This window comes from Camelus ferus, chromosome 20, assembly GCF_009834535.1.
Source record: "Camelus ferus isolate YT-003-E chromosome 20, BCGSAC_Cfer_1.0, whole genome shotgun sequence".
Classification (NCBI taxonomy): Eukaryota; Metazoa; Chordata; class Mammalia; order Artiodactyla; family Camelidae; genus Camelus; species Camelus ferus.
Window position 1 is genome coordinate 29,204,474 of NC_045715.1, and position 25,904 is coordinate 29,230,377.

General features: G+C 52.3%; 2 protein-coding genes across 2 annotated transcripts in view; one reads left to right on the forward strand and one right to left on the reverse strand.

The window, feature by feature from the left end:
- The window catches only part of CUL9 (cullin 9), a 33,978-nt gene extending 13,802 nt beyond the window's left edge, over positions 1 to 20,176 (forward strand). Inside the window, exons 15-41 of the mRNA XM_032463113.1 lie at positions 99 to 189; positions 311 to 482; positions 1,917 to 2,022; positions 2,306 to 2,401; positions 2,595 to 2,770; positions 3,035 to 3,168; positions 3,519 to 3,701; positions 3,884 to 3,993; positions 4,071 to 4,253; positions 4,381 to 4,541; positions 4,815 to 5,043; positions 5,140 to 5,329; positions 10,349 to 10,494; positions 10,635 to 10,764; positions 10,891 to 11,090; positions 11,524 to 11,774; positions 12,728 to 13,073; positions 16,398 to 16,538; positions 16,657 to 16,821; positions 16,976 to 17,139; positions 17,499 to 17,592; positions 18,107 to 18,181; positions 18,326 to 18,436; positions 18,520 to 18,637; positions 18,922 to 19,055; positions 19,675 to 19,748; positions 19,834 to 20,176. Coding sequence (XP_032319004.1) covers positions 99 to 189; positions 311 to 482; positions 1,917 to 2,022; positions 2,306 to 2,401; positions 2,595 to 2,770; positions 3,035 to 3,168; positions 3,519 to 3,701; positions 3,884 to 3,993; positions 4,071 to 4,253; positions 4,381 to 4,541; positions 4,815 to 5,043; positions 5,140 to 5,329; positions 10,349 to 10,494; positions 10,635 to 10,764; positions 10,891 to 11,090; positions 11,524 to 11,774; positions 12,728 to 13,073; positions 16,398 to 16,538; positions 16,657 to 16,821; positions 16,976 to 17,139; positions 17,499 to 17,592; positions 18,107 to 18,181; positions 18,326 to 18,436; positions 18,520 to 18,637; positions 18,922 to 19,055; positions 19,675 to 19,748; positions 19,834 to 20,020 — 4,167 coding nt within the window. The 3' untranslated portion in view covers positions 20,021 to 20,176. The remainder of the gene's footprint in view (positions 1 to 98; positions 190 to 310; positions 483 to 1,916; positions 2,023 to 2,305; positions 2,402 to 2,594; positions 2,771 to 3,034; positions 3,169 to 3,518; positions 3,702 to 3,883; positions 3,994 to 4,070; positions 4,254 to 4,380; positions 4,542 to 4,814; positions 5,044 to 5,139; positions 5,330 to 10,348; positions 10,495 to 10,634; positions 10,765 to 10,890; positions 11,091 to 11,523; positions 11,775 to 12,727; positions 13,074 to 16,397; positions 16,539 to 16,656; positions 16,822 to 16,975; positions 17,140 to 17,498; positions 17,593 to 18,106; positions 18,182 to 18,325; positions 18,437 to 18,519; positions 18,638 to 18,921; positions 19,056 to 19,674; positions 19,749 to 19,833) is intronic.
- A 426-nt stretch (positions 20,177 to 20,602) lies between these two features.
- On the reverse strand, positions 20,603 to 23,157 carry DNPH1 (2'-deoxynucleoside 5'-phosphate N-hydrolase 1). Its single transcript, XM_032463112.1, is given in 4 exon segments — positions 20,603 to 20,848; positions 21,058 to 21,168; positions 21,346 to 21,414; positions 22,914 to 23,157. Coding segments are annotated over 4 exon segments (516 nt in total). The 5' UTR covers positions 23,101 to 23,157; the 3' UTR covers positions 20,603 to 20,699.
- Between the last annotated feature and the right edge of the window lie 2,747 nt (positions 23,158 to 25,904).

The window sequence follows — 25,904 nt, forward strand, 5'->3', positions numbered from 1 at the left end:
AATTTGGGGAGAACAGGGCAGAGTGTTCTGTTGCCCCTTGACTCTTTCTCCATATGTGTTTCCTTGTCCCCCACCCTTTCTCTGCTGTCCTGGTGCAGATGGTGCTGGGCCAGATCGAGGACCACCGACGAACCCACCGCCCCATCAACATCCCCTTCTTTGACGTGTTCCTCAGGCATCTCTGCCAGGGTTCGTACCCCGACTTGCTTTCTCCTGGCTCCCACCCCAGCATCTGCTCCCCTTCCCTTCCTGCTCCCTAGCCCTTTCCTTTCTTCTCTCTCAACTACCCAGGCTTCCCCCTTGCCCGCAGGCTCCAGCGTGGAAGTGAAGGAGGACAAGTGCTGGGAGAAGGTGGAGGTGTCCTCCAACCCGCACCGGGCCAGCAAGCTGACCGACCGCAACCCCAAGACCTACTGGGAGTCCAACGGCAGCACCGGCTCCCACTACATCACCTTGCACATGCACCGCGGGGTTCTCATTAGGTGTGAGCACGTCCGTGTCCATGTGTGTGCCTACACACACACACACACACACACACACACACACACACACACACACACACACACACACACACACACTCTCTCTGATGTGCCCCAGTGTACATCCGTAACGGATTACCCACATACACACAGCCCCGACTTAACCCCTGTGCCTGAGCACCCACTCAAACCCATTTTGTGCAGCAAACAGATAGACACGTTGACCTGCTCTTCCTGTACTAAGTGCAGACATCTCACTCCGTGAGCCTGTGACGTGCTCCCCTCACAGGTCAGATGTCAGCGCCCTGTGCTCGGGTTGAGGGAAGTCAACAGCTCACTTACCCACTCTTCTTGTGGGCATTTGTTTAATGTATCCTCTGTTCCAGGCACCCTGCTAGGGGCTGGAGCTATACAAACAGTAAGGTATGGGCCCTGTCTTCAGGGAACTTACAGTCTTGTTGGGGAGCCAGGCTGGTAAATCAGGAAGAGCAAAGAGTAAGAAAAAAGTTACAGTTGACAAGTGTACTGGATCCTGAGGCCAACTGAGAGGTCAGGGAAGGTTTCCAGAAGGAGGGGCTGACCGGGTTGAGTTTGAACTAGAAATTAGCTAGATAAAGAGAGGGCAGTGGATACTCCAGGTGGAGGGACAGCATGTGTGCGAAATGGAAGCAAGAAACAGTGACGTGCTGGGGGGACTGGACTGTTTGGCTGGAATGAAGGGTGTGTAGTGAAGTGGCAGGAGATGGAGTTTGAGTTTTATTCTGAAACTTGAAGAGCCATTGAAGGGTTTGAAGAAGGGGAGAGACAAAAGTAGATTTTTAATTTAGAGGCCTCCGATAATTCTGGGAGTTTGGGTTGCAGGCCAGGAGAGAGTTGGAAGGTGTATGCAGTGGCCTGGTTGAGCTGAGATGAATGTTCCATGAGGTTGAGGGCACGGGAATGGATAGCAAGGAAGTGATGGACTGGGAGGTCTTAAGAGGTGGCATCTGTGTCTACGGGACCTGCCATCGGCTGGATGCGGGAAGCCGGGCTGGGGAAGTCACAGTGACTACTGGGTGGGTAGCAGTTTTCTTTCCCAAGAGAGAAGTAGGAAGAGGAGCAGTTTTCTGCGAACAGATGATCGTTCCATTTGGGTGTGTTGACTCTGAGTGCCCCTGGGGTGTGGTGTAGAAATGTCTGTGGGATGCACAGCATGAAAGCTCAGGAGAGTGGTCTGGGGTAGAGATATGGATTGGGAGTCATTAGGTTGTTAACTTTCAGTTGAAACTATGGGTTTAAATGAAGTCACTTTTGGGGAGGATAAAGGGACGAGCAGGGGCTCTGGGGAAGACTGACTCAAGCAGAGGGACAGGCGTCCCAGGGGGACGTGGGGGTCTGAAGTTGTTTTGCATCAAGACCAGAGCCCTGGTTCTGACTGATTCCTTTTTCTTTTCCCAGGCAGCTGACTCTGCTGGTGTCCAGTGAGGACTCAAGTTACATGCCAGCCAGGGTGATGGTGTTTGGGGGTGACAATGCCAGCTGCATCAGTACAGAGCTCAACATGGTGGGGACCCTGGGCCTCCCTTCATGTTTCTCTCCATCCTTCTGTTGGTCCCAGGGCCTTATCGGAAGGACCAGCCCCAGGGGAATGCCCACATCCCTTCCTCTGGGGCAGGCACTGCTTCCTAAGCGGCGAGAGTGGAATGAGGGTGGTGGAGCACGCAGGTCCTTGAGCGCAGTGCGGGAGAAGTGAAGGGCACTTCCTGTCACAGACGTGGTCGCTGTCAACAGTCCTTTTAGCTCCACTTCTGGAGCTGACAGCTCTCTCTTCTCCCCAACCCCGCCAGGTGAGTGTGATGCCCTCCGCCAGCCGGGTGATCCTCCTGGAGAACCTGACCCGCTTCTGGCCTGTCATCCAGATCCGCATAAAGCGCTGCCAGCAGGTGGGGCTGGGGGCCAGGGACAGGGAGGTAGCACTGGGTCTCCATTATGGCTGGTCTCTCCAGCATTTGGGAGCCAGGGTCAGGCCAAGGTTCTTCCTTGGTCTGTGTCCGGATGGCCCAGGTATCTGTTGGGGTCCAGAGATGCGAAAATGCCTCCAGGGAGCTGAGGGTGTGAGGCCTGTTCACACTACAGGGCGGCATCGACACCCGGGTTCGGGGTGTGGAGGTCCTGGGCCCCAAGCCCACTTTCTGGCCACTATTCCGAGAGCAACTGTGTCGCCGTACGTGTCTCTTCTACACAATTCGGGCACAAGCCTGGAGCAAGGACATTGCGGAGGACCGCAGGCGCCTCCTCCAGCTCTGTCCCAGGTGGGTGGGCAGGAGGCCGCAGGCAGGGCTGAGGTGGGAGGAAGGATGGTTAAGGAGCAGGACACCGCCAAGGAGATATGCTCCCCGGGTGTCTGAAAGGTAAAGCAGCAGCCAGACAGGAGGGGAAAGGGCAGAGGTGAGAAGTGTGTGATGATCGGGGAGAGCAGGGTGAGGGACCGCACTGGGAGGGTGATCAGGAGTTGACTGCGCTTGAGCAGAGGCCTCAGGGAAGTCTTAATCCTGGACCAAATACTCTGTTCCCAGACTGAATAGGGTTTTGCGCCACGAGCAGAATTTTGCCGATCGCTTCCTCCCTGATGATGAGGCCGCCCAAGCACTGGGCAAGACCTGCTGGGAGGCCCTGGTCAGCCCCCTGGTGCAGAACATCACCTCCCCCGGTAACCACCCTGTCCCCTGGCCCCACTAACCCATCCTTGTTAGTTATTCCCAGGGATGACCTGAGTTAATGCTCTTGATTCTCTTGGTTCCTGTCTTTATCCCTGAAGGCCTGACTCCTCAGTGTTCCTCTCCTTCCTGCCCCAGGGACTGCTCCCTGAGACTCTGGTATTGAACCTCCCCCCTACCCCAACCTGTTCCCGTAGCCCCAGACTCTAGCCGAAGCAAACCTTGGTGAGGGGAGGACTAGGGCCCTGCTACCCCCAAATCCTTTTTTATACGATTGCTCCTTCTCTCTCTTCCTCCTGGACTGTCCGTTACCCATTGCCCATGGGGACTCATCTTCTTTTAGATGCAGAAGGTATGAGCTCCCTGGGCTGGCTGCTGGATCAGTACTTAGAACAAAGGGAGAGCTCTCAGAACCCCCTGAGTCGAGCAGCTTCCTTTGCTTCCCGAGTCCGTCGCCTGTGCCACCTGCTGGTGCACGTGGAGCCTCCTCCCGCGCCTTCTCCTGAGCCGTCCAGCTCTGCCCCGTGAGTCCCAGTCATGGCAGGTTGAGCTAAGAATCCGGGCAGTGGTGATATCCGACTCCTCCCTCTCCGGGGTTTTAGTCTTCCTACCTGCTTTGCTGTGGGCCTTTCCAGGGGTCGGTACCCAGGACCCCAGGATTCACCTGGGGCTGAGATGAAACCCTTCCCTTGTGCTCTGTCTCCACAGTCAGCAGGAACAGTAAAGGTCGGGACCGGAGCCCCGGGCCTTCACCAGTGCTTCCGAGCAGTAGCCTGAGGAACATAACCCAGTGCTGGCTGGGCGTGGTGCAGGAGCAGGTGGGCAGGGGCAGGGGCTGCTGGGCTGCCCACAGCCTGGGGCTGCTCCTCTGATGTGATTTCCCCTTTCTTTTCAGGTCAGCAGGTTCCTGGCTGCAGCCTGGAGGGCCCCAGACTTCGTGCCCCGTTACTGTAAACTCTACGAGCGCTTGCAGAGAGCAGGCTCAGAGCTCTTTGGGCCCCGGGCGGCCTTTGCGTTAGCCCTGCACAGCGGCTTCTCTGGCGCCTTGCTGCAGCAGTCCTTTCTCACTGCTGCTCATGTGAGTACCTGGGGACCACCAGCCTCCGGGACATCGGGCTGGAAGCTTGTCTCTTTCTGCTCTGCCCTTTCACGTCCTTTTACTCTCCACCTTCCTCCTCCGCTCCCTCCCTTTCCATCACCCCTAGATGAGTGAGCAGTTTGCCAGGCACATCGACCAGCAGATCCAGGGTGGCCTGATTGGCGGAGCCCCTGGGGTGGAAATGCTGGGGCGGCTTCAGCGGCAGCTGGAGCCCATCATGGTCCTCTCTGGCCTGGAGCTGGCCACTACCTTTGAGCACTTCTACCAGTGAGTGCAGGTCTGGAGAGGTCACGCATGGGAGGCCTAGCACCTAGAGAGGGGGAGGATTTGAGTCTTAGAGGGAAGATGAGGGAGGAGCAGTGGGGAGGCGAGGATTAAGATGCAGAGATGGCCGTGGCGCTGGTGGGAAGGACGAGGTGAGTGATGGCCTGTGATCCAGGCAGGCTACAGCAGAGGGACCTACCTTCTGGAGGGGGAGGCTGGACCTGGGCCATGCCGAGCGCCCACACTGAGGCTGGGCCTGGGCTGTGCGTGCTGCAGGCACTACATGGCGGACCGTCTCCTGGGCGTGGGCTCGAGCTGGCTGGAGGGGGCCGTGCTGGAGCAGATCGGCCTCTGCTTCCCCAACCGCCTCCCCCAGCAGATGTTGCGGAGCCTGAGCACCTCGGAGGAGCTGCAGCGTCAGTTCCGCCTCTTCCAGCTCCAGCGGCTGGACAAGCTGCTCTTGGAGCAGGAGGATGAGGAGGAACAGGGCCTGGAAGAAGAGGAGGTAAGAGCAAGGGAAGAGAGTGGGAGAATAGGAGAGCAGAGAAGACTGGACCAAAGAAGAGAGCCCAAGAGCCCTTGAAATCCTTCTTTCTCTCAGGAGGAAGAGGAGGAAGAGGAGGCTGAGAAAGAACTATTTATCGAAGACCCAAGTCCAACAGTTTCTATACTGGTCCTGTCACCACGCTGCTGGCCGGTCTCCCCACTCTGCTACCTGTACCATCCCAGAAAGTGCCTTCCGACAGAATTCTGTGATGCCCTTGACCACTTCTCCAATTTCTACAACCAGAGTGAGGAGATAGGGACAGGCAGTTGGAGATTGGGGTGAGATTTGGGGTGGCAAGAGAGGACGAGGAGAGGACCTTTGGACAGGATTGGGTAGATATGAAGAAAAAGTAGTCTAGAGACAACAGTCTCCTAGGGAAGGGTGAAAAGTGTGGGTTAGATCTTTATTCCTCTTTTATTGTTTTCTTCAACTTTGTATGAATTTGTTCTATTTTTCTTTTTCTAACTTCAAGTTGCATGCTTACTTAATTTTTAGTCTTTTCAGACTTCTTTTCAAATAAAAGTATTTAAGGCTATAAATTTCCTTCTCAGCACTGCTTTAGCTGCATTATATAAGTTTTGCCTTTTTTTTTTTTAGTTTTTTTTTTAATTGAGGTATAATTAGTATTCAGTAAAGTGCACAAATCTTAACTATGGCTTAATGAATTTTGGTTATAAATATCCATATGCCCTCCCATAATCACCCTCCAGATCAAGATGCAGAATATTTCCAGCACCCCAAAAGCCTTCCTCCTTTGTGTCCCCTTTCTAGTCAGTATCTACCAAGAGAAATGATTATTCTTTTATTACCAGAGATTTTTGCCTGTAATTGAACATCATATAAATGGAATCATAGAGTATGTATTCTGCTGTCTGATTTCTTTTACTCAACATAATGTCTGTGGGTGTTAATCCAGGTTGTCAGTTGTATCATTACTTTGTTCTTTTGCATTGCTGAGTCATATTCCACTGCATGAATATATTTACCCGTTCTGCTATTGATGGACTTTTGGGATGTTGCATAAGTTTTTACTCATGTGGCACTTTGTTGTTTATGTTTAAGAATTTTCTGACTTTCATTATTATTTCTTTGATTTATTAGTTTTGGAAGTATATTTTAAATTTCTAAGCTTTTTTTTTGCTTGGTTATCTTTTTGGTTTAGATTTTAACCCTCAGTCCATTGTGGCCAAAGAACATAATTTCTGTGACTCTGAATCTTTGCAATTTAATGAGACTTCTTTTATCGCCTACTGGATGGTCAGTTTCTATAAGTGTTCCATGTGTGATTAAGAATAATTTTATATTCTTCAGCTCCTGACTGAAGGATTCTACATATTCCACTAAGTTGACCTTGCTAATTGTATTGTTCAAATCCTCTATAACCTTGCTACCTTACTCGTTTTTGTCTACTTGATCTATTACTGAGAGGTGTGCACAAATCTGCCATTATAATAGTGAATTTTTAAACTAATATTCATGTCAGTTTTGCTTTCTATATTTTTGACTATGTTATCAGATACAAGTTTTAAAATCATTTATCAGTACTATCCAGTAGAACTTTCCGCAAGTGATGGGAAAATCTTTTTTGCAGTGTTCATTATGATAGCCATTCGTGGCTGTTGGGCACTTAAAATGTGACTAGTGTGACTGACGAAATCAGTATTTAGTTTCATGTACTTGAACTAGTTTAAAGTTAAAAAGCCACACATGGCTAGTGGCTACTGTAATGGACTATGCACGTTTAGAATCTTCGCGGTCAGTTAAGCCTAATTATTATGAAATGACCATCTTTCTAGTAAGGTTTTTCCTCTTAAGGTCTATGTTTATCTGGTATTAATAGTATACCAGCTTTCTTCGATTTGTAACTTTTTAGTATATCTTTTTCTATCCTTTTACTTTTTTTTTGGATTGATAATTGTTTTAGGTCTCTTTTATTGTGGTAAAATATGAATAGCATAAAATTTGCCATTTTAACAATTTTAAGTGTACAATTCCGTTCTTTTTACTTAAAAATTTTTTTGTTTGGAAATAATTTCAAATTTACAGGATATTTGTAAGAGTAATACAAAAAGCCCTCATATACTTTAAAAAATTTTTCTTTTATAATATATTTTTATTGAAGTCTCTTTATTATAAAGTTTATCTTTTGTTAACACTTTGCTCCATTTGCTTTTATCATTTGCTCTTTGTGTATATATACATATGTAAATATGTATATATGTGTGTATATAAAGTATGTATATATGTATACATGTGTGTATATATATCCACATATATACATATATAGGCATACATTTTTCTCTGAATCATTGCATATATGTTGGCCCTTTGCCCTTAAATACTTTAATACAAATTCTCTAAGAATAAAGTATTCTCTTATTAAGTCACAGTACATTTATTAATCTCAAAAATTTAACATTCATGTCATACTTTCAGTCTACCTTCCATATTCCCGTTTTGTAGACTGACTCCATGATGTCATCTTATTTTTTTCTATTCCAGGACAGGATCCAGTTTCAGATCACCTGTACGTTTAGTTGTCATGTCTCTAGTCTCCTTTCATGTGGAATAGTTCCTCGGCCTTTCTTTGTCTTTTATGATATTGACATTTTGGGAGAATACAGTACTTTACATTTTTCTAAGTAGTTCCTCATTTTAAGTTTGTATGTTTCATCATGATTAGATTCAAGTTATGCATTCCTGGCCAGAATATTAGCTAAGCAATCTTCTATACTTCTCAGCACACAGTTACCATCTGTCCCTCATTAGTGATTTTAATCTTGACAACCTAGTCAAGAGGTTGTTTGACTTCCCCACTGTGTAGCTAATTTTTTTTTCCATTGGTGCTGTTAATAAGCAATCTGCAGCAATATACTTTAAAACATGCTGGTATGCTCCTCTCAGAATTTCCCCCAGTGTCCTTTTACTTTTTTAGGGGGGAGGGGTGATTAGGTTTATTTATTTATTTTTAATGGAGATATTGGGGATTGAACTCAGGACCTCATGCATGCTAGGCATGCACTTTACCACTGAGCTATACCCTCCCCCCAGTATCCTTTTACTTTTAACTTTGCCATACTTTTGTATTTTAGGAATGTGTCTTGTAAATACCTAGAATTTATTTTATGATTAACTTAATCTCTTTTTGAATTGTCAGTTTTAGCCTAGTTATAATTATTATAAGTGATGATATATTTGGCTTTTATTTCTAACATCTTATTTTTCATTTACCCTTCTTACCATTTTAAATCTTAGTTATTTCATACACACAAAAAATATATAAAACATGTGCAGTTAAAATAAGACTAATAAATCAAACACCATAGATGTGATTCTGCCCTGGGTTTTTGTGCATTTTATTATTTTGGATTGATTTTTTTAAAATTCCTTTTTGGTCTCTATCAGTTTTGGAAGTTATGCACTCTATTTCTGTAATTGATTGCCCCTATATTTTTAATATGTTTGACTTGTTAATATCACTTCCCACTTTCCTGAACAATAGAAGGGCCATAGAAAATCTTAATTCCAGCTCTAACTCCCATCTTACTTGTTACTGTTTTTCAGCATTTTAAAATTATCTTCTTTTAACCTCCCAATTACTCATTATTGTTTCATTCAGTTGATATTTAGATTTGCCATCATACCAATTGCTTTAGTCACCATGCCTTTTGTATCTTGATCCTTCTTTTCTAAATTCAGTTTCTTCCTAAAGTCCATCCTTTAGAAGTTTCATCATTGAGGGAATATTTTTGGAAAACTTTCATCAGTTTTTATTTTAGAATGGCTTATTTTCACCCTCGTTTTAAAGATCTTTTTATTATGAAAAATTTCAGACATATACAAAAGTAGACAGAATAGATGAACTCCAGTATACCAACATATATCAATTCATGGTCAATCTTGCCTCATCTGTACCCTGCCCACTTTCCCCAGCCCTCAAATTTAAAACATCAGGACTCACTTTTTAAAAGCAGGGACACTACAATGATCAAAGTTATGATGAATACAGCGGTTTCTAATGTCACATATACAGTCAGTATTCATATTTCCCTAATTGTCTCGAGCTTTAAAAAAATTTTTTTTTCGCCTATTGAAGATCCAAACAAAGCCCACACATTGCATTTGATGAGTGATATCTTTCATTTCCCTTCATCTGTAGGTTCCTGCCTCTGTTTTCTTCCCTTGCGGTTGTTTGTGGAGGAAATTGGTGCTGGCCAAATAGAATTGTCCAAATTGAGTTGTCCACAGGCTGGATTCTGCTGATTGTATCCACACGGTGTCCTCTGCCATGGTCCTCTGTCTCCTTTATTTCCTGAAACCGATATTTAGAAGTAGAAGCTTATTCAGGGTCAGGGTCTATTTCTTGGGCAAGAACACTTCGTAGGTGGTGGTGTGTACTTCCACCGGGAGGCTGTCTCTTTGTGATGTGAAGGTGGGCCAGTGGGTTTCGGTGCTGTCAGTTTGATCTGTAAACTGCCTATAGTTTCCCATCAGCTGTTCACTAGACACTCGTTCAATCTCATTGCCATTAGGGTATGAGCTAGTGATGTTCTGCTTTTGTTACTCCCTCTTCAACTATTAGCTGGAATGCCTTTTCTATAAGGAGAAACTTCCTTTCGTCAACTTTTTGGTTACCCTGAAGTACAGTTTATACAGGAAGCTTGATTCTTTTCTCCTCTCCCTTGTTTTTAACCAGTTTTCAAAATAGCATGTTGGTTCTCTAGCCTTTTCCAAAGATGACCTGTGAGGTCTGTTTAAAAAAATATATAATGAACTTGTGGCTTTTAAAATATTTTGTGTGTTTCAGTCCATCATAGGTGTTATATTTTTGTTGTTCACATTGTCCCGTCTTTGGCCAGAGAGCACCTCTCAGATTGGCCCCTTTTGGTACCCTCTCTCTTCCACAGCGTCCTTGCTTTCTAGTCTGAGCAAACATCCCAGGCTCATAGGAGGAGGAAGAGACCCAGCCTAGGGCACTGTCAGCTCCCTGGGGCAGCTCTGCTCTCTGGTGTTTGTTCCATGGAGCCCACCTGGCACAGGGCTGGGCACGGGGTGGGCCCCCTGATCCCTGCGGTTTGCCAGGGGGCCAGGCAGAGAGGAGGCTGAGCTCTGGAGGCTGGACGAGGCGCCTCCGTGACGGTGACTGCTGGGCCCTGCCCCTGCGGAGACGGGCAGAGCTTGCTGAGCGGTACACCCTCGCCTCTGCCCTGACCCCTTGTTTCCCTCCTCTTTGTCTCCACTTCTTCCCTCAACACTTCCCCAGGTCAGAAGCATCCAGCTCTGGACGTGGGACCGCGTCGGCGGCTGCAGTGGACGTGGCTGGGCCGGGCTGAGCTGCAGTCTGGGGACCAGACCCTGCATGTGTCCACCATGCAGATGTGGCTGCTGCTGCAGCTCAACCGGGCGGAGGTGCCGCAGCCCCTTACCTCCCGCTGTCTTCTCCTCTCCTTTGTCTCTGTCCTTCCCGCAAACTCTGTTCCTCCTTCCATCCTTCCTCTTGTTTTCCTTTCCCTTACCTACTCCTGACTGGCCGTGTTTCTCCTGAGCAGGAGGTGTCAGTAGAGAGCTTGCTGAAGACGTCTGACCTCAGCCCCGAGCTGCTGCTCCAGGCACTCGGGCCCCTCACCGCTGACAGTGGCCCTTTGACCCTGCACGAGGGTCAGGACTTTCCACACGGGGGTAGGTCAGTGGGGTCGGGGCTGAGCCTCTGCTCCGAGGGGGTGGGGCTCTCTGGGTGGGGGTAGAATAGGGGGCGAGAATGGGGCCCCTTCTCCTCCTCAGGTCCTGACTGGGAGTGGGTTCCAGGTGTGCTGCGGCTCCGGGAGCCTGGGCCCCGGCCCTGTGGGGAGGCCCTGTGGCTGCTGCCTCCCCAGACGTACCTGAACGTAGAGGAGGAGGAGGGCCGGACCCTGGAGCAGAAGAGGAACCTCTTGAACTGTCTTCTTGTCCGTATTCTCAAAGCCCACGGGGAAAAGGGCCTCCACGTCGACCAGCTGGTTTGCCTGGTAGGCAGAGAGGACCAGGGAGGAAGGCGGGAAGGGCGTCATGCTCGGGGTTGGGGGTTGGAGCCTGGGGTCATCACAGGGAAGGCAAAGTCAGTACGAGGCCTTGCAGGGTGACATTTCCAACTGCGTTTTCTGTTCCTGACGGGCACTTAGAAGGTAGAGACCAGACGTGAGTGCTGACAGTGTGTCAGGCCCTATTCGAAGAGTGTATGTGACTAAGTCATTTAATTCTCACAAAAGTTCTATAAGATAGATGATGGTATTGTTGTTATTATTATTATTACCCCCATGTGACAGATAAGAAAAGTGAGGCAAGATTTAGTAAGTCATCCATACTCACACAGTTGGTAAGTGGCAGAGCCGGGCATTGAACCCAGGCGGGCTGGCCCATCTAGGTTAAAGCGGCCCGCCTCTTTCCTCTCCTCCCGTCCAGGTGCTGGAGGCCTGGCAGAAGGGTCCAAATCCCCCTGGAAGCCTGGGCCGTGCTGTTGTTGGGGGCGTGGCCTGTACCAGTACAGATGTCCTCTCTTGCATCCTGCACCTCCTGGGCCAGGGCTACGTGAACCGGCGCGATGACCGGCCCCAGATCCTGACGTATGCCTCTCCACAGCCCATGGGGCCCTGCCGGGGCCAGGCAGAGGTCCCCTTCTATGGCAGCCAGACCTCCGAGACCTCCAAGCCTAGGTAGCCACCCCTAGCCTGCCCCCCTGCTGCTGGGCTCCAAGCCAGTAGAGAGGGGTGGGCTCCACAGGACAGATGGCACTGCAGTGATGTGCATGGGGTCGTAGTGCCAAAGCCAGGCTTCCAGTGGAAAAACGCTTTGCTTCTTTCTTTGTCTAACCCGGTTTTCCCTGTCTCTGGTATCTCCCCCACTTTGCTCATCCTCATCCCCTGCTCCCAGCACTGTCACCCCCTTCTTTGCCTCTTTCCCAGCTGGGGGCCTTGCTGTCCCCATCCTCCTAAAGCCAGCCCTTAGGCAAGGGACCCAGACATGTAACCTCCTTTCTGGGTGTCTTTCACTCTAAGCAAAATTGAAATCTTACACAGATGGGTACTGAATACTAACTGTGCACTCTGCTCAATGAAATACACAAAGCCCAGTTTTCAGGAAATCTGTTCTACAGAGGAATTTGCCATAGGATGCCCCTAATTACCTGGCACCCCTAAAGCTTTTTCGTCAGCTCCAGTTCACCAGAAGTTGTTACGGCTCTACCTTTATGCCCGCTGTTTGCGCTGTGTGTAAAGTGCGTTCTCTGGAACAGTCTTTCTTAGACTTTCACGTGCACACACAGCGCCCGGGGGTCTTGTTAAAATGCAGATCCTGAGTCAGCAGCACTCCCTGTACGCCTCTGCTGCCGGTCCACAGACCACCCTTGGAGAGGAGCAAGGCGTCCTTACCCCTGCCCTCTAGATTCCGGTAGTGCCCAGATCACTGCAGCAGCCAGCCCCACCCCTACTTACAGGTGCTTCTGTGGGGGCTGTGCTCGGACACGTGGCTTGGGTGGTTAGCCTCAGGCTGGTTAAGCAAGCGCGAGGAGGGATGCACAAGTCGGGGGTGCGGGGCCGGCATGGGGTTCAGCTAATAGGCTGGACACGCAGGGCAAAGAGACTGACCGCTGACTGCTCTCTCCCCTAAGCCCAGAAGCTGTGGCCGCCCTGGCATCCCTGCAGCTGCCCGCAGGCCGCACCATGAGCCCCCAGGAGGTGGAAGGGTTGATGGAGCAGATGGTGCAGCAGGTGCAGGAGACGCTGAACCTGGAGCCCGATGTGGCTCAGCACCTGCTGGCTCATTCCCACTGGGGTGCCGAACAGCTGTTGCAGAGCTACAGCGAAAACCCTGAGCCACTGCTGCTGGCGGCTGGGCTGTGCGTCCCCCAGGCCCAGGCCGCCCCCGCACGCCCCGACCACTGCCCTGTCTGTGTGAGCCCCCTGGAGCCCGATGATGACTTGCCGTCCCTCTGCTGCATGCACTACTGCTGCAAGGTGAGGCCCCGCTCCCTCCTGCCCCTGCTTTCCTCCCCGGGCACAGTCCTCGGGAACCTCTGGGTTCCAGCCCCAGCACTGCCATTTCCCACCCTGGATAATGTTGGACGAGTCTCTTAGTCCCTCTTAAGCTGGTTTTGTCATGTGTCACCTGCTGTGACACTCTGAAAGTTGATTGCTAGGATCTGGCAACGTGTATCAGTGGTTCTCAAACTTTGCTGCATATTGTAATGACTGGGAGCCTTTAAAATCCTGCTGCTCAGTGTACCCAGACCAATTAACTCAGAAACTCAGGCATCTGGAGTTTTAATAACTCCTCAGGTGATTCCAATGTTCAGCCAGATTTGAGAACTAGAGATAGAGAGATAGACAGGTAGAGAGAGGGAGGGAACTCAGGTAGGTAGGTAGGTAGGTAGGTAGATGGTATATACACACACATACAGAATATACATCAGGGCACTTTGCGAATGAGAAGTGTTATTAAATTGCTGATGACGATGGTTTATGGTTTCTTTAACACCATTCTAGGCTCTTTATCCTAGAACATCACTTCTTTTATCATATATACTCTTATTTAATATAAAGATAAAAAGAAATGGTTTAAGCCAGAAAACAGCACAGAAGCAGAAGGGAAGTAGGAGGAGTCAGGCTGTTGTAAAGTGGAAGCAGAGAGGCTGAAGATGGAGTCTCCACAGGCAGGCACCCCCAGGTGCCTCACAGCTCTTAGAACTGCTGCCAGGTCCAAACCCATCGTAACTGGAGGAGCGCCTTGTTGCCATGAGTTCTAGCCGCCTGTCCCCGCAGCGCCCCCCGGTGGTGGGTGGCCTGGGCATGTGCGTGTCCCTCTCTCCTTCCCTTTCTCTCGGCTCCAGGCTACTCTTCTCACATAGCTGCCTCTGCTCCCTTCTTCCAGGTTCTTAATTATTTCCTTTACACTTTTCACTTTTTCATTCAACTAACACTTTTCATGGACTCACTCCGTGCCTAGCACTGGGTGCTGTGCGAGGGAGCGGGGAGATGCCAGCAGATGACCCGAGAGCAATAACCGCGGCTGACACACAGGGGACTCTCTCTGTGCTGTTGTGCTGTTTTACAGGCATCGTCTTGCTAAATTCCTGTAGCAGTGCTGTGAGGTACGTGTTTTTACAGCCCCATTTTACCAGCAGATGGAGGCATTCAAAGGAGAAGCAGTTTGCCCGAAGTCAGGATGTGGACTTTGGCAGTCTCACCCCAGGGCGCCCCCTCCACACTCCTATAAGTGCAGGGAAGATAATACAATGGGGTCATGTCATAGGAGGTGACAAAGGTTAGGAGTGGGATGAAGGATTTATCAGGGACTCTGGATGGGGAAGGCCAGTCTGAGGAGGTGACTGTCTTGGGAAGAGCATGGCAGATGGAGGAAATGGCAAGTGCAGAGAAGCTGAGCTTGGTGGCTAAAGCCCAGGAATGCTGGGGGACAGCAGGAGGAGGAGATTTGGGAGGCAGACAGGGGCCCGATTGGGTTGACATCAGAGACAGTGGCTTTTACTTCATGGGAAGCCATGGTGGGTTTTAAGCAGGGGAGTGATATGATCCGATTTCCATTTTTGAAAAGATCACTTTATGTGGAGAAAAGGCTTGGACGGAACCAGAGTGGAAGGAGGGACACTGGTTCAGAGACTGTTGTACTAAGGCAAGAGATGGTGGCAGTTGGCGTAGGGACAGTGGAGGGAGAGTGGACAGGTTGGGACATGTCTGGAGGTGGCACTGACAGGGTGAGAGGTGGGGACTTAGGACAAGGGAATCAGGGCAGTTCCTGGGGTTTTGAACTGAGCCTTTAGGAGGATGGGATGTTATCTTTTACTAGGTTGGAGGAAATGTTAGGGCTGGGGCAGAGGGCAGGTTTTTTAGGGGAAATTCAATCTGTTGTGGCCACATGTAGTTTGAGCTGCTTTGTTGGACACTGTGTGTGACTGGACAGTGGACAGTGGACTCTTGAATCTGGAATTAAGTGGAGAGACTTGGCTGGTACCACCCAGGGCACTGAGCGTGGAATGCCCCGACCCCATAGACGTGAGACAGGGAACCTGAAAATGGGACTGAGAAAGACAGGCTGATTGAATATGTCTCAGGCAAGGAGGAGCCTAGGAATAAGTCACAGCTGAGCGGCACAAGTGGCAAAGCAGGAGCCATCAGAGATGGGAAACCCTGGGGTCTGCAGCAGCTGGAGGAGGCTTCCCAGGGTGAAGCTGGCGGGGCAGGGTGCGGGATGGGGAGTCCAGGCTGGAGACCGCACTCCATCTGAGCCGGGCAGTGGGGACAGTGTAAGCCAAGGGCAGGCTCAAAGCAGAGGGGCCCCCTGGGGGAGTGGTGCGGGCTCCGGACTGGGATGCTGGCCTTTGTCCCTCAGAGCAGTGCTCCCAGCCCACGGCACCTGTGTGCCTGCCAGTGTGGGCTTCCGAATTTGGAGAAATTTTCTCTGTATGATCTCAAAAATACAAGAATTTTGCATTCAACTTCCCGATTTACCTGGGCTTGTCTCACTGTAAAAAGGGGTTTGCTTTGTTTAATACCTTGAGTGAAAATAGTCCAGTAAAGTACTTCCTATCTCTCTTGGAGGTTTGAATCCGCTCCCCTGCAGTCGAGCTGCATTGTCTGGGAGGCTCGGCAGTCAGCAGTGTAAGGATGGGGTGGTTAATGGAGTCTTCGGGAGGCTCAGGTGCTCAGGCCACGTCGCCGGCAGCGTGGGGAGAAGGGTGGGAAGAGCTTTTCTCAGGGCAGGCTCCCACAGCAGGTTAGGTGAGAGGGGATGATGGCCTGGGATGTGGGAGCAAGAAAAGGATTTGAGAGTTGTGAAGGCTCCAGCACTGGTGATGGGGGAGTGGCGGGGTGGCTGAGGAGGGTTTGGGGGTGCAGCAGGTGGGGCTGTTTTGAGGAGGCTGAGTCCGGGGAGGCAGGATCATGGAGCCGGGCAGTGACGCGAGCAGATGGAGCAGGACAGGCCTCCGTGCGGTGGCCCCGGCCGGCCCCCCGACCTCCCTTCTTGCTTTCTCCAAATCTTCCTTACAACTTGAATCTTCTCCTTTTTCTTGATTCTCTTCACTCATTCCTTTCACATCCACCTCAACAATGATTATATTCAGGTTACTACCCCAGCCTGTACGTCCTCCAAGTGAACTGAAATTTGGGCCAATCTCAGGAAAACCCTTGGGAGCCGGAAAGATTAGGGTCCGCTTTGAGGCTGCTGTCGAAGCAGGCTGTGTGTGGCCTCGCACACCCCGGCAGGGGCGCTGGCTTAGTCACTCTTATGCTGCTCCCATGCCGCCCCTCCTGTGTCCCTCCTAGTCTTGCTGGAATGAGTATCTGACGACTCGAATCGAGCAGAACCTTGTGCTGAACTGCACCTGCCCGATTGCTGACTGCCCCGCGCAGCCCACAGGAGCCTTCATCCGCGCCATCGTCTCCTCGCCAGAAGTCATCTCCAAGGTACCCCTGCCCTGGGAGGCTCCGGCACACAGCCCCAGGGATCTAGCCGGCTGACGCACGGGGGGCCTGGAGGTGTGGCGTCCCAGGCCCTCACCTCCTGCCACCTGCATCCCCCCAGTACGAGAAGGCCCTCTTGCGTGGCTACGTGGAGAGCTGCTCCAACCTGACCTGGTGCACCAACCCCCAGGGCTGCGACCGCATCCTGTGCCGCCAGGGCCTGGGCTGTGGGACCACCTGCTCCAAGTGTGGCTGGGCCTCCTGCTTCAACTGTAGCTTCCCTGAGGTGGGCGCCCACCCCTGCCCTGCCCTCCAGCCAGGATCTATACCCCTTGTGGCCCTGTCTTCAGCCTGCTGCCGTCCCCCCGATGTGACCCCCCCGCCCTCTCTCCCACGCAGTAAGGGCTGGACTGTGCCCTCACTGCCCCCTCCTGCTCTAGGCACACTACCCTGCCAGCTGTGGCCACATGTCTCAGTGGGTTGATGACGGCGGCTACTATGATGGCATGAGCGTCGAGGCCCAGAGCAAACATCTGGCCAAGCTCATCTCCAAGCGCTGTCCCAGCTGTCAGGCTCCCATTGAGAAGAACGAGGGGTGTCTGCAGTAAGAAGGGGTTACTGTGGCACCGGTGGGGTCAGGGGGCATGGGAGAGGGTGGGAGGCCAGGCGGAAGGAAGGGGCTGCGGGCTTACCAGAAAGCTTGGCACACAAGGGCAGCTACTCAGCCACCTTCTCGGCACCCTCTAGAGTAACTCCTGGGCCTGAGTGTTCCTTCCCCCACTCTTAAGTCTGTGCTGCGTGAGGGAAACAGAAGCCAGGGCGCGGTCGGTAGGGATGGGTCAGGTTAAGAAGACTGTGAGGGAAAGGGAGGGGTCAAGGTGTCTTCAGTGGTGCGTTATTAGTGCTCCTGACGTGGCCCTGGCCAGAGCCAGGAGCCCTCGGACCATCTAGCTTCCTCCATAGCATGACCTGTGCCAAGTGCAACCATGGATTCTGCTGGCGCTGCCTCAAGTCCTGGAAGCCAAGTCACAAGGACTATTACAACTGCTCTGCCATGGTAAGGGGCTGGCTCCCGGAGGAGTCAGGATGGGATGCTGCGGCTAGGCCCTGGGGAAAGAGGGCTCTGTGTCCAGAGCAGCCGAGCAGCTGTTGGGGCAAAGGCTCAGTGGGGTGAAGACAGAAGCCACCTGGGCCTGCAGGTGCTAGGAGTTCTGTCCTGGGAGGTCTGGGCATAAGGACCTTCAGCCCCAGAGTTGGACTTCTCACACCGAGGTGGCTACAGAAGCCAGGTGGGCCGGGCACTCTCGGGGTACTAGGGCACGGCAGGGCAGGGCAGGGCAAGGACTTGAGTCAGAGCCTGGCTCCACTGCGGAGTCACTTAACCTGTCTAAGCCTCAGCACCCTCATCTGTAGAAGGGGTTGATAGGCCGACCTCCCTCAGAGTTATGAGGATTAAATGCAGAAATCTGGCTGAAGTGTCAGAAGGCCTCCATGAATGGTAGCTGGTCTGAGTATTAATCTCTTCCTATCCTGCCAACCACCCAGCAGTCCTCTCCACCTGTCCTCACCAGGTGAGCAGAGCAGCTCGCCAGGAGAAGCGGTTCCAGGACTACAACGAGCGGTGCACCTTCCATCACCAGGCCCGGGTGAGCAGGGAGGGGACACCTGGGTGGGTGAGGGGGTCAGAGGGCAGGGCCAGACAGGCGGGCAGGGCCAGAGGTCCAAGGAGGGCTGGTGTGACTGGGCGGGCGGGGGTGCCTGTGCTGGCCCTGACCCCCCACCCCCAACAGGATTTCGCTGTGAACTTGCGGAACCGTGTATCTGCCATCCATGAGGTGCCCCCACCCAAGTCCTTCACCTTCCTCAGCGATGCCTGCCGGGGTCTTGAGCAGGCGCGAAAGGTTGTTGGGCTGGGGGGCTGCTGGGCCAGGTTGGGGAGGGAGGAGGCAGCCTTGGCAAGAGTGGGCTGACACGGCCCCCGCAGGTGCTCGCCTACGCCTGCGTGTACAGCTTCTACAACCAGGACACAGAGCACATGGATGTGGTAGAACAGCAGACAAAGAACCTGGAGCTGCACACTGACGCCCTGCAGATCCTCCTTGGTGAGGCCCCTGCCCTGGCACCCACCCCACTCCACCTCTCACGCTTCCTGTGCTTCAGAGCCTGATTGCCATCAGCCTTGTAAAGTTCAGGTCTGCAGATGTACAGGCCAGAGCCTCAGATGACCTTTCCTTTGACACAACTTGTCCCCACCCCTAGAATGTAAGCCCCGTGGGAGTGAGTGGCCAGGCCTATGCCTGGTAAATGTTGGTAGAGGGGTGGGTGTCAGTAGGTGTCCGCGGAAGGAAGGGAAGAGAGGGATCCCCTGTGCTCTGCCCCCTCACAGAGGAGACCCTGCTGCGAGGCAGAGACCTGGCCTCCTCACTGCGCCTCCTGCGGCCCGAGCACCTCAACACGGGCCTGGAGCTGCTGCGGCGAATCCAGGAGCGGCTGCTGGCCATCCTGCAGCACTCCACCCAGGTACCGCCCACCTGCCCTTCTCCCCGCACTTGGCACACGGTGGGGTCCTCCAGCCCTGGGGGGATCCGAAGCAAAGGCATGGAGGGCGAATATGTGCCGGGAGGCCTGGGCGTATGTCCCAGCTCCCAGGCCAGCCTGCCTGCCCATCCACTGCCTGGCGCCTACAAAACACAGGAGTCAGCCTAGATCAAGGGTATTTGGCCAGTGCTTGCTCCTCAGAATCACTTGGGGAACCTTTTCAGAAGATTCTCCCCAGATGTAGATTCAGAATCGTGGGACTGGGGCCAGGGATCCAAGGTTCTTTCCAGCCCTAGTCCACTGACACTGAGTCTTAAGCTAGGAATCTGCCCTCGCGGAGCAATAAGTAACTTGGGCAGAAGCAGTATGAATGCCCACGGTAAGCGCCAGGGTGGTATCCTGGGTCCCTGGAGAGCACCTCTGAGCCATTCCACAAAGGCAGTGCTTGTGAAGTACTGTGCCGAGTGAGGGGAGGAGGTGGGCCTGGTCCGGGCAGGGGCCTGGCACCTCATAAGCCCTCAGAGAACGTGGGTGGCAGGAATGCCAGGCACAGAAGCCCAGCGTCCTCTCCTGCTCCCCACCACCCCTGTCTCCTTGCCAGGATTTCCGGATTGGACTCCAGAGTCCGTCATTAGAGGCTCGGGAGGCAAAAGGGTCCAACGTGCACAGCAGTCAGTGAGTAGGGGGTACAGAGCGACGGGGCGGGTAGTGGGGGAGGTGCCACGCCTCCTCTGGGGCTGAGTGTGATGCTCGCTCCCAGGCCCCAGGGCTCCTCGGGGCTGGAGGTGGAGGAGGAGGAAGACGACGACATGCCCGAGTGGCAGCAGGACGACTTTGATGAAGAGCTGGACAACGACAGCTTCTCCTATGACGAGGATTCTGAGAATCTGGAGCGGGAAACATTCTTCTTTGGAGACGAGGAGGATGATGACGATGCCTATGACTGAGGGGGCAGGACGCAGGGGGCCTGGAGCCGCCCTGGAGTCAGGAGACCACAGGGGCTGGGCGGGCGCCCCTTTCCTCCTTTCGCAGGGGGAGGTGGTTCCTCGTGTCTGTGGAACCTTCTGTTTACTGAATAAACTTTTTTCATATATTCCCTGGAAGCTAGCTGGACAGCTTCAACTCCCCGCTCCCTCCCACACACCCAAACCTCCTCTTCCTCCACTGTTTTCTTTAGACATCCATACTACTGCATCATCACAGAGGGGCCACAGCAGACCTCATGACCTACTGCTGACAAAGGGATATGAGGGTCCACAGGGTACAGGGCCAGGTCCAGGCGGGTACACTTGGCTGGGACCCAGCCAAGCATCAGAGTGAGGAATGGACATTCCCCCACGACTGGCTTCCTCCAAACTCTTGAATGTTCCTGGTGGGAGCTGTGAGGGCTTTAGGAAGTATCCTCCTCTTGGGGGCCTGTAGACTTTTAAAGGGTCTCTCTACACCTTGAAGTGAAGGGGGAGTTAAGAGGATATTACTGAGGACCTGCCCCTCACCCCATACAGACAGAAAGAGAATCATCAACCTACCTTTTAATTTGGTTCAGGGGCTAAGAAGTAGGAATGGTACTAGAGCAGAGCGTGGGCTCAGAAGAATGTAGTAAACTGTAAGTCAAGTAAACTTGACTTAAGCGGTCGGCTCAGGGGAGGCAGCCACCTGCTCAGGAGAATCCACCTCAAAGTACCGGTCCAGCAGGGCCTCCAGCTCTGCCTCCTCGTAGTCCCACACCTGGAACCGCCAGCCATCAGCTGCTCTGCGGATCATGGCTGAAAGTTCTGGGAAGGGCAGAGGGAGGTGAAAGAGGCTCCCTCCCACACTGCCCTCAGTCTCAGCTCCCAGTCCTGTCCCTTTCTAGGGGGTGGGCAGTGGCCTCAGGGCTCCCCAAGGAAGGAGCTGAGGGCCAGGTCCTCAGAGAGCTGGGGAGGGAGGCAGGGGTGGCCAGAGGAGGGAGGCAGGGGTGGCCACCAGGGCTGGGAGTGCTCACCTCGGCCAGACTGCGGGCGGAACAGGCACAGGATTCATTTACTGAGGGCCACAGCCTGGCCCAGCTTGTAGCCAACACCCAAAGATGGCTGGGTCACTTCTGCCACAACCACTGGGAAGAAAGATGAGACCGAGGCTCACCCTCGGCCTTGAGAGGGAGAGATGACAGAGCCTGGGTGTGATGGGGCGAGGGGGTGCTCTAGGGAGTCCCTTCTAGGTGGGGAGGCCAGGTGTGTCCAGGGGATCTAACGCCCAGGGGAGTCTGCCAGTAGAAGGGAGGGCCCCTCACCATCTGCCTGCTGCAGCCAGGCCAGGTCCCGCTCATGGATGAGCCTGTCACTCCCAGCAGCCTCTTCCCCTGTGGTTGAGAGAAAGTGGGTCAGGGCCCCGTGCTGCTCCTCAGTCTCTCTCCTCTGCCTGACATCCCCAAACCTAGCCTGCTCAGGGAAGGGGGGAGACGTAACAGATGACCCCCAAGCCTGCCCAACACTTGATTTCACTGGTAGGAGTGAGGAAATGCAACAGCCCACAAGAAAAATGCAGTCCTGTGCAAGGGGTTCTGTGATTAGGGCCAGATGAGTGATATGGGTGTAATGAAGAGAAGGACGTACTTACTGTTAATCAGAGGTGAAGAGGAGAAGGAATCGCATCCCAGGTTGGGGGAAGGCAGGCAGGAGCCAAGACTGGCCCGTGCAAGGAAACGAGAGCCTAACAGGCTCTCAGGCTTTGGTGGGTATGAGAATCACCTGAGAACATGAGCAAGCTACAAAGAGCCAGGTGTCAGTGTGCCCGGGCTGCTGCCTGAGCTCGCCATGTGATCCTCATACCCACCAGTTTGAGAATCAGGGTGCAAATGCCAAGTGTAACTAGTAGGAGGTGGTGGGAAGGAAGGCAGGAGAGGTGCTGGGGTCCCAGCGTTCCAGCTTGATCCAGGGTCATAGGCTCACAGACACCCAAATCACAGCCGATTTTGGTAAAAATGGACTCTGAGGCTTTACCGCAGGACCTCCATTTTCAACAGGCTCCCTCAGATTGCTGAGCTCAGTCAAGTTTCAGAGCCATCAGGCAGGAGTGGACAGACCCTGAAACCAATGAACCTGAACTCTCAGGGGCACAGGCTTCTGGCTTCTTTCCAATGCCTCAGCAATTTTGAAAGCTGATTTAAAGAAGTCTCTGAGGACTGCATTAGGTCCCACAAATCCTGGATCTGCTCCGGGGCGGGGTAAGGGGGAACCACTTAAGGTTTTGTTATCAGAGAAGCACGAATTCTGGCACAATTTCCAGAGTGCAAGGTCAGCCAGGCGCCTGGTCAACCACGCAGCAGGGGCAGAACGTTAGTAGCAGCCTGAATAGAGGGCGTGAGAAAGACGGTGGTGGCGGGAACTGGGGTCTGTGGCTCTGAGGGAGGGCTGATACCTCGAGGCCACAGAGGGGGAAGTAGGAGGATAACCTTAGTCTTAGGTGGGGGAGAAGATGGCAGCGAGAGAAGTGGGAACTGAAGCAGGTATGCCGACTCCCAGTCGGCCTCCTCCCTACAAACGCCTCTGGAAAGAGCCCAAGGAAGTTCTCCAAGAAGAAACCGAATATCAAGACAGTAACTGAATGCGGAGAGTGGGCTCCCGGGGGCGGTGTACTAGGAGGCGCGGGGTCTGTGCCTGGGGCCCCTTTACTTCTCGGGCAGGGGCGCTGGTGGGAGCAACCCCACAGGAGGACCAGCCCCGCCACCTGGACAGAGCGCGCGCCTGCCCCGTCCGCCTCGCCGCCCCGACTCGGAGGACTCACTGCGCGACCACCCCGCGCCCGCCCCGCCGCCCCGCCGCCCCGCCGCCCCGCCGCCCCGCGCTCTGAAGGACTCACCGCTCGCGCTCAGCTCGGCGGCCGCCACGTGCTCGGTGAGCACCGCCCCGAAGCGCCCCAGCCGCGACACGATGCGCTGGTACAGTGCCTGGTCCTCGCGTCCACCCCGGATGCTCCCGCAGAAGTACAGGGCGCGGCGGCCGGGCTTGCTAGGCGCCCGCGGCTCCAGCGCTCCGGCCGCAGCCATCGCCGCCGCACGCTCCTCCCCGCGCCAGGGGGCGCCCGCCCACGTCACGTGACCTGCCCGGCCCCGAGCATCCACACCTGTGAATTGCAGGCGCCCGCAACACCCACGTGTGGGAACCCACTGCCTCCCCGATTCATAACTTTCACTTGTCCCGGCAGAAGGTGGGGTCCTTCCCACCTCACCCACCGCTCGCCGCCGCCCCCAGGTCTCCCCATCTCTGCCAAAAGCAACTTCATCCTCCCAGCTGGAGGCCCCAAACCTCGGAGTCATTCTTGACTCTTCTCTTTCCTTCAGACCTAACATCCAATCCACCGGCAACTCCTATCGGTTCTCTTTGACAAATATTTAGAGATTCTGACACTTACCTGCCCCTTCACTGCCGCCACCCTCCTCCTAGTCTCCAGCGTCTCTCTCAGCAGCCTCCCCACTTTCCTGCTACACAGTATGGTCTCCAGCAGGGTGACCCTGTGAACCCATCAGTCAGGTCATGACCCTCCTCAGCCAAACCCTCCAATGGCTCCCATCTCACTTGGGGTACAACCCCAAACCCAGCCCCAGTGGCCCCACCAGCCCTTACAGGATCTGGAGACCCTCTTTCCTCTCTAATCCCAGCTGCATTGATTGCCCTCACTGACTTCTCTGCGGTCCTACTGGCTTCCTGGCTGTTCCTCGAGCGACCTGGCCATGCTTTTGCCTCAGATCTTTTGCATTTGCTGTTCCCTGGAGCCCTTTTCTCTCGGAAAGTTCCCTGGTCACGTCCTCACCTCCTCCAAGTCTGTTCAGCTCACCTTCCCTGAGCCCTCTTCAATATGGCAGCCTCCCATCCCCATCACCTTCTCTGCCTTGCCTTTCCTCCTCTCACATACCATACAGTTTGTTAGTGGTGGTTGTCTTTCTACAGTAGAATGTAAGTCCCGAGGAGGGCAGGCATTTTGATCTGTTTTGTTCACTGCTGTATCCCCAGCTTCTAGAACTGTGCTTGGTACACAAGGAACATTTATCAAATATTTGTTGAATGAATGAGTGGATTAAATGAGAAGTTGCATTTGATAGCACTTTGTAATCTGCTCAGCCCTAGACTAAGCTGATAGAAGCAGGGTCTTCAAGAAGACAGGCAAACACAGCGTGGCTCACTGGTAATAACAATGATTTCTCTTTCATTCTATTATGAAAATTGCACAAATATTGGACGAAAAATTCAAATGGAACAAGAGAATATTCAGTGGAATGGGAATCCTGACACGCCAATCCTACTCCCCAGAGGAAAGCACCATGGTGCTTTCTTCTGAGTTCTTCCTGAATAACTATACAATGGCAATGTATGGGGTTACAGAGCAGACACTATAATAATTTTTAAAGTTGCAAAAACACAAAAGAAGGCAAGGAGATTTTAGGATATCTCTGTCCTCTGAGGGGCCCAACTCCAAAGATCACCGACCACAGGGCAAACGTGTGTGCACAGCTGTGCACTAGTGCCCCCAGCACCTTCTCACACACAGTCACACCTGCATCCTCAGCAAGCCAGCCACTGATGACAGAGACCTTGATGGGTGACCTCCTCCAACTTCCTCACCCTTGATCACATCTTCCTCTGGTTTTCCCCACAGGTGAGCCACTCACATGCACATATATACACAGAGCATCTTGTTTCTGCCTCTGTATCCTAAAGAAAATAAACTAGCCTCCATCTCCTTAGAGATGGGCCCAGACTTCTGATGTGGCTGACCTCCCCCTTCCAGCTCAGCCTGAGGGAGAAAGACTAGAAGGCATACTTTGTCTCCAGACGGAAAACAAAGGCCTGCCATTGGTTCTGTATCCAGTTGAGTTGGCTGAAGCTGTGGGACCAGCCATGGCCAGCAGCTCAGATATTACGCTCAATGCAGCGAGGCCTGAGAGGGAGGGACGGGACACCAAGTGATGAGATGGGGGAACAAGGATGGTGGGTAGGCTAGCCTCGCAGCATGGTGGGGAAAGTGTCTCACCAGGTGACCGGAGGCCAGAAAAGTTCTAATTCAGTTACTTGCTAGCTCTATAACCTTGGTCAGGTCCCTTAAACCCTCTGAGTCTCAGTTTCCTCCTCCATAAAGTTGGTAAGAGATGTTATCTTGCCTTAATTATATACTTTGTTTGCATAGGGTGCAGTTCAGATACAGTATAGGTATGCCTTGTTTGTTGTGCTTTGCTTGCAATGTTGCATTTTTTTTTCACAAATTGAAGGTTTGTGGCAACACTGCATTGTCAGATTATGGTTAGCATTTTTTAGCAATAAAGAATTTTTAAATTAAGATATGTGCACTATTTTTTAGACTGCAGAGGGCCCAAGGAAACTTTCTGGCATGATGGAAATGTTCTAAAACTGGATTGAGGTGATGATTGCACAACTCTACAAATTTACAAAATATTATTAAATTGTATACTTAACAACTGGCAAGTTTTACTGATATATAAATTATTCCTCATAAAGCTATTTTTTAAAACGCAAAAATAAAGCATGGAAAATATGAAATTCAACAATGATCAATTTATGACAAATCTTGTTTCATCTATATGAATGTCCAATTTCCTCACTGTACTATTTTGATGCAAATTCAAGATCACATTATTTCATTTGTAAATATTTTAATATGTGTCTCTAAAGATACTCTTAAAAACAGTAACCACAACACTATTATGACAGCTGAAAGATTTAGTAACATTTTCTTACTGTCATCAAATATTTTAACAGTGTTCAAATTTCCAGCTGTCTTAGAAATGTTATAAATGTTTGTTTACAATTTGTTTAAAATCAGGAGCCACATCAAGTT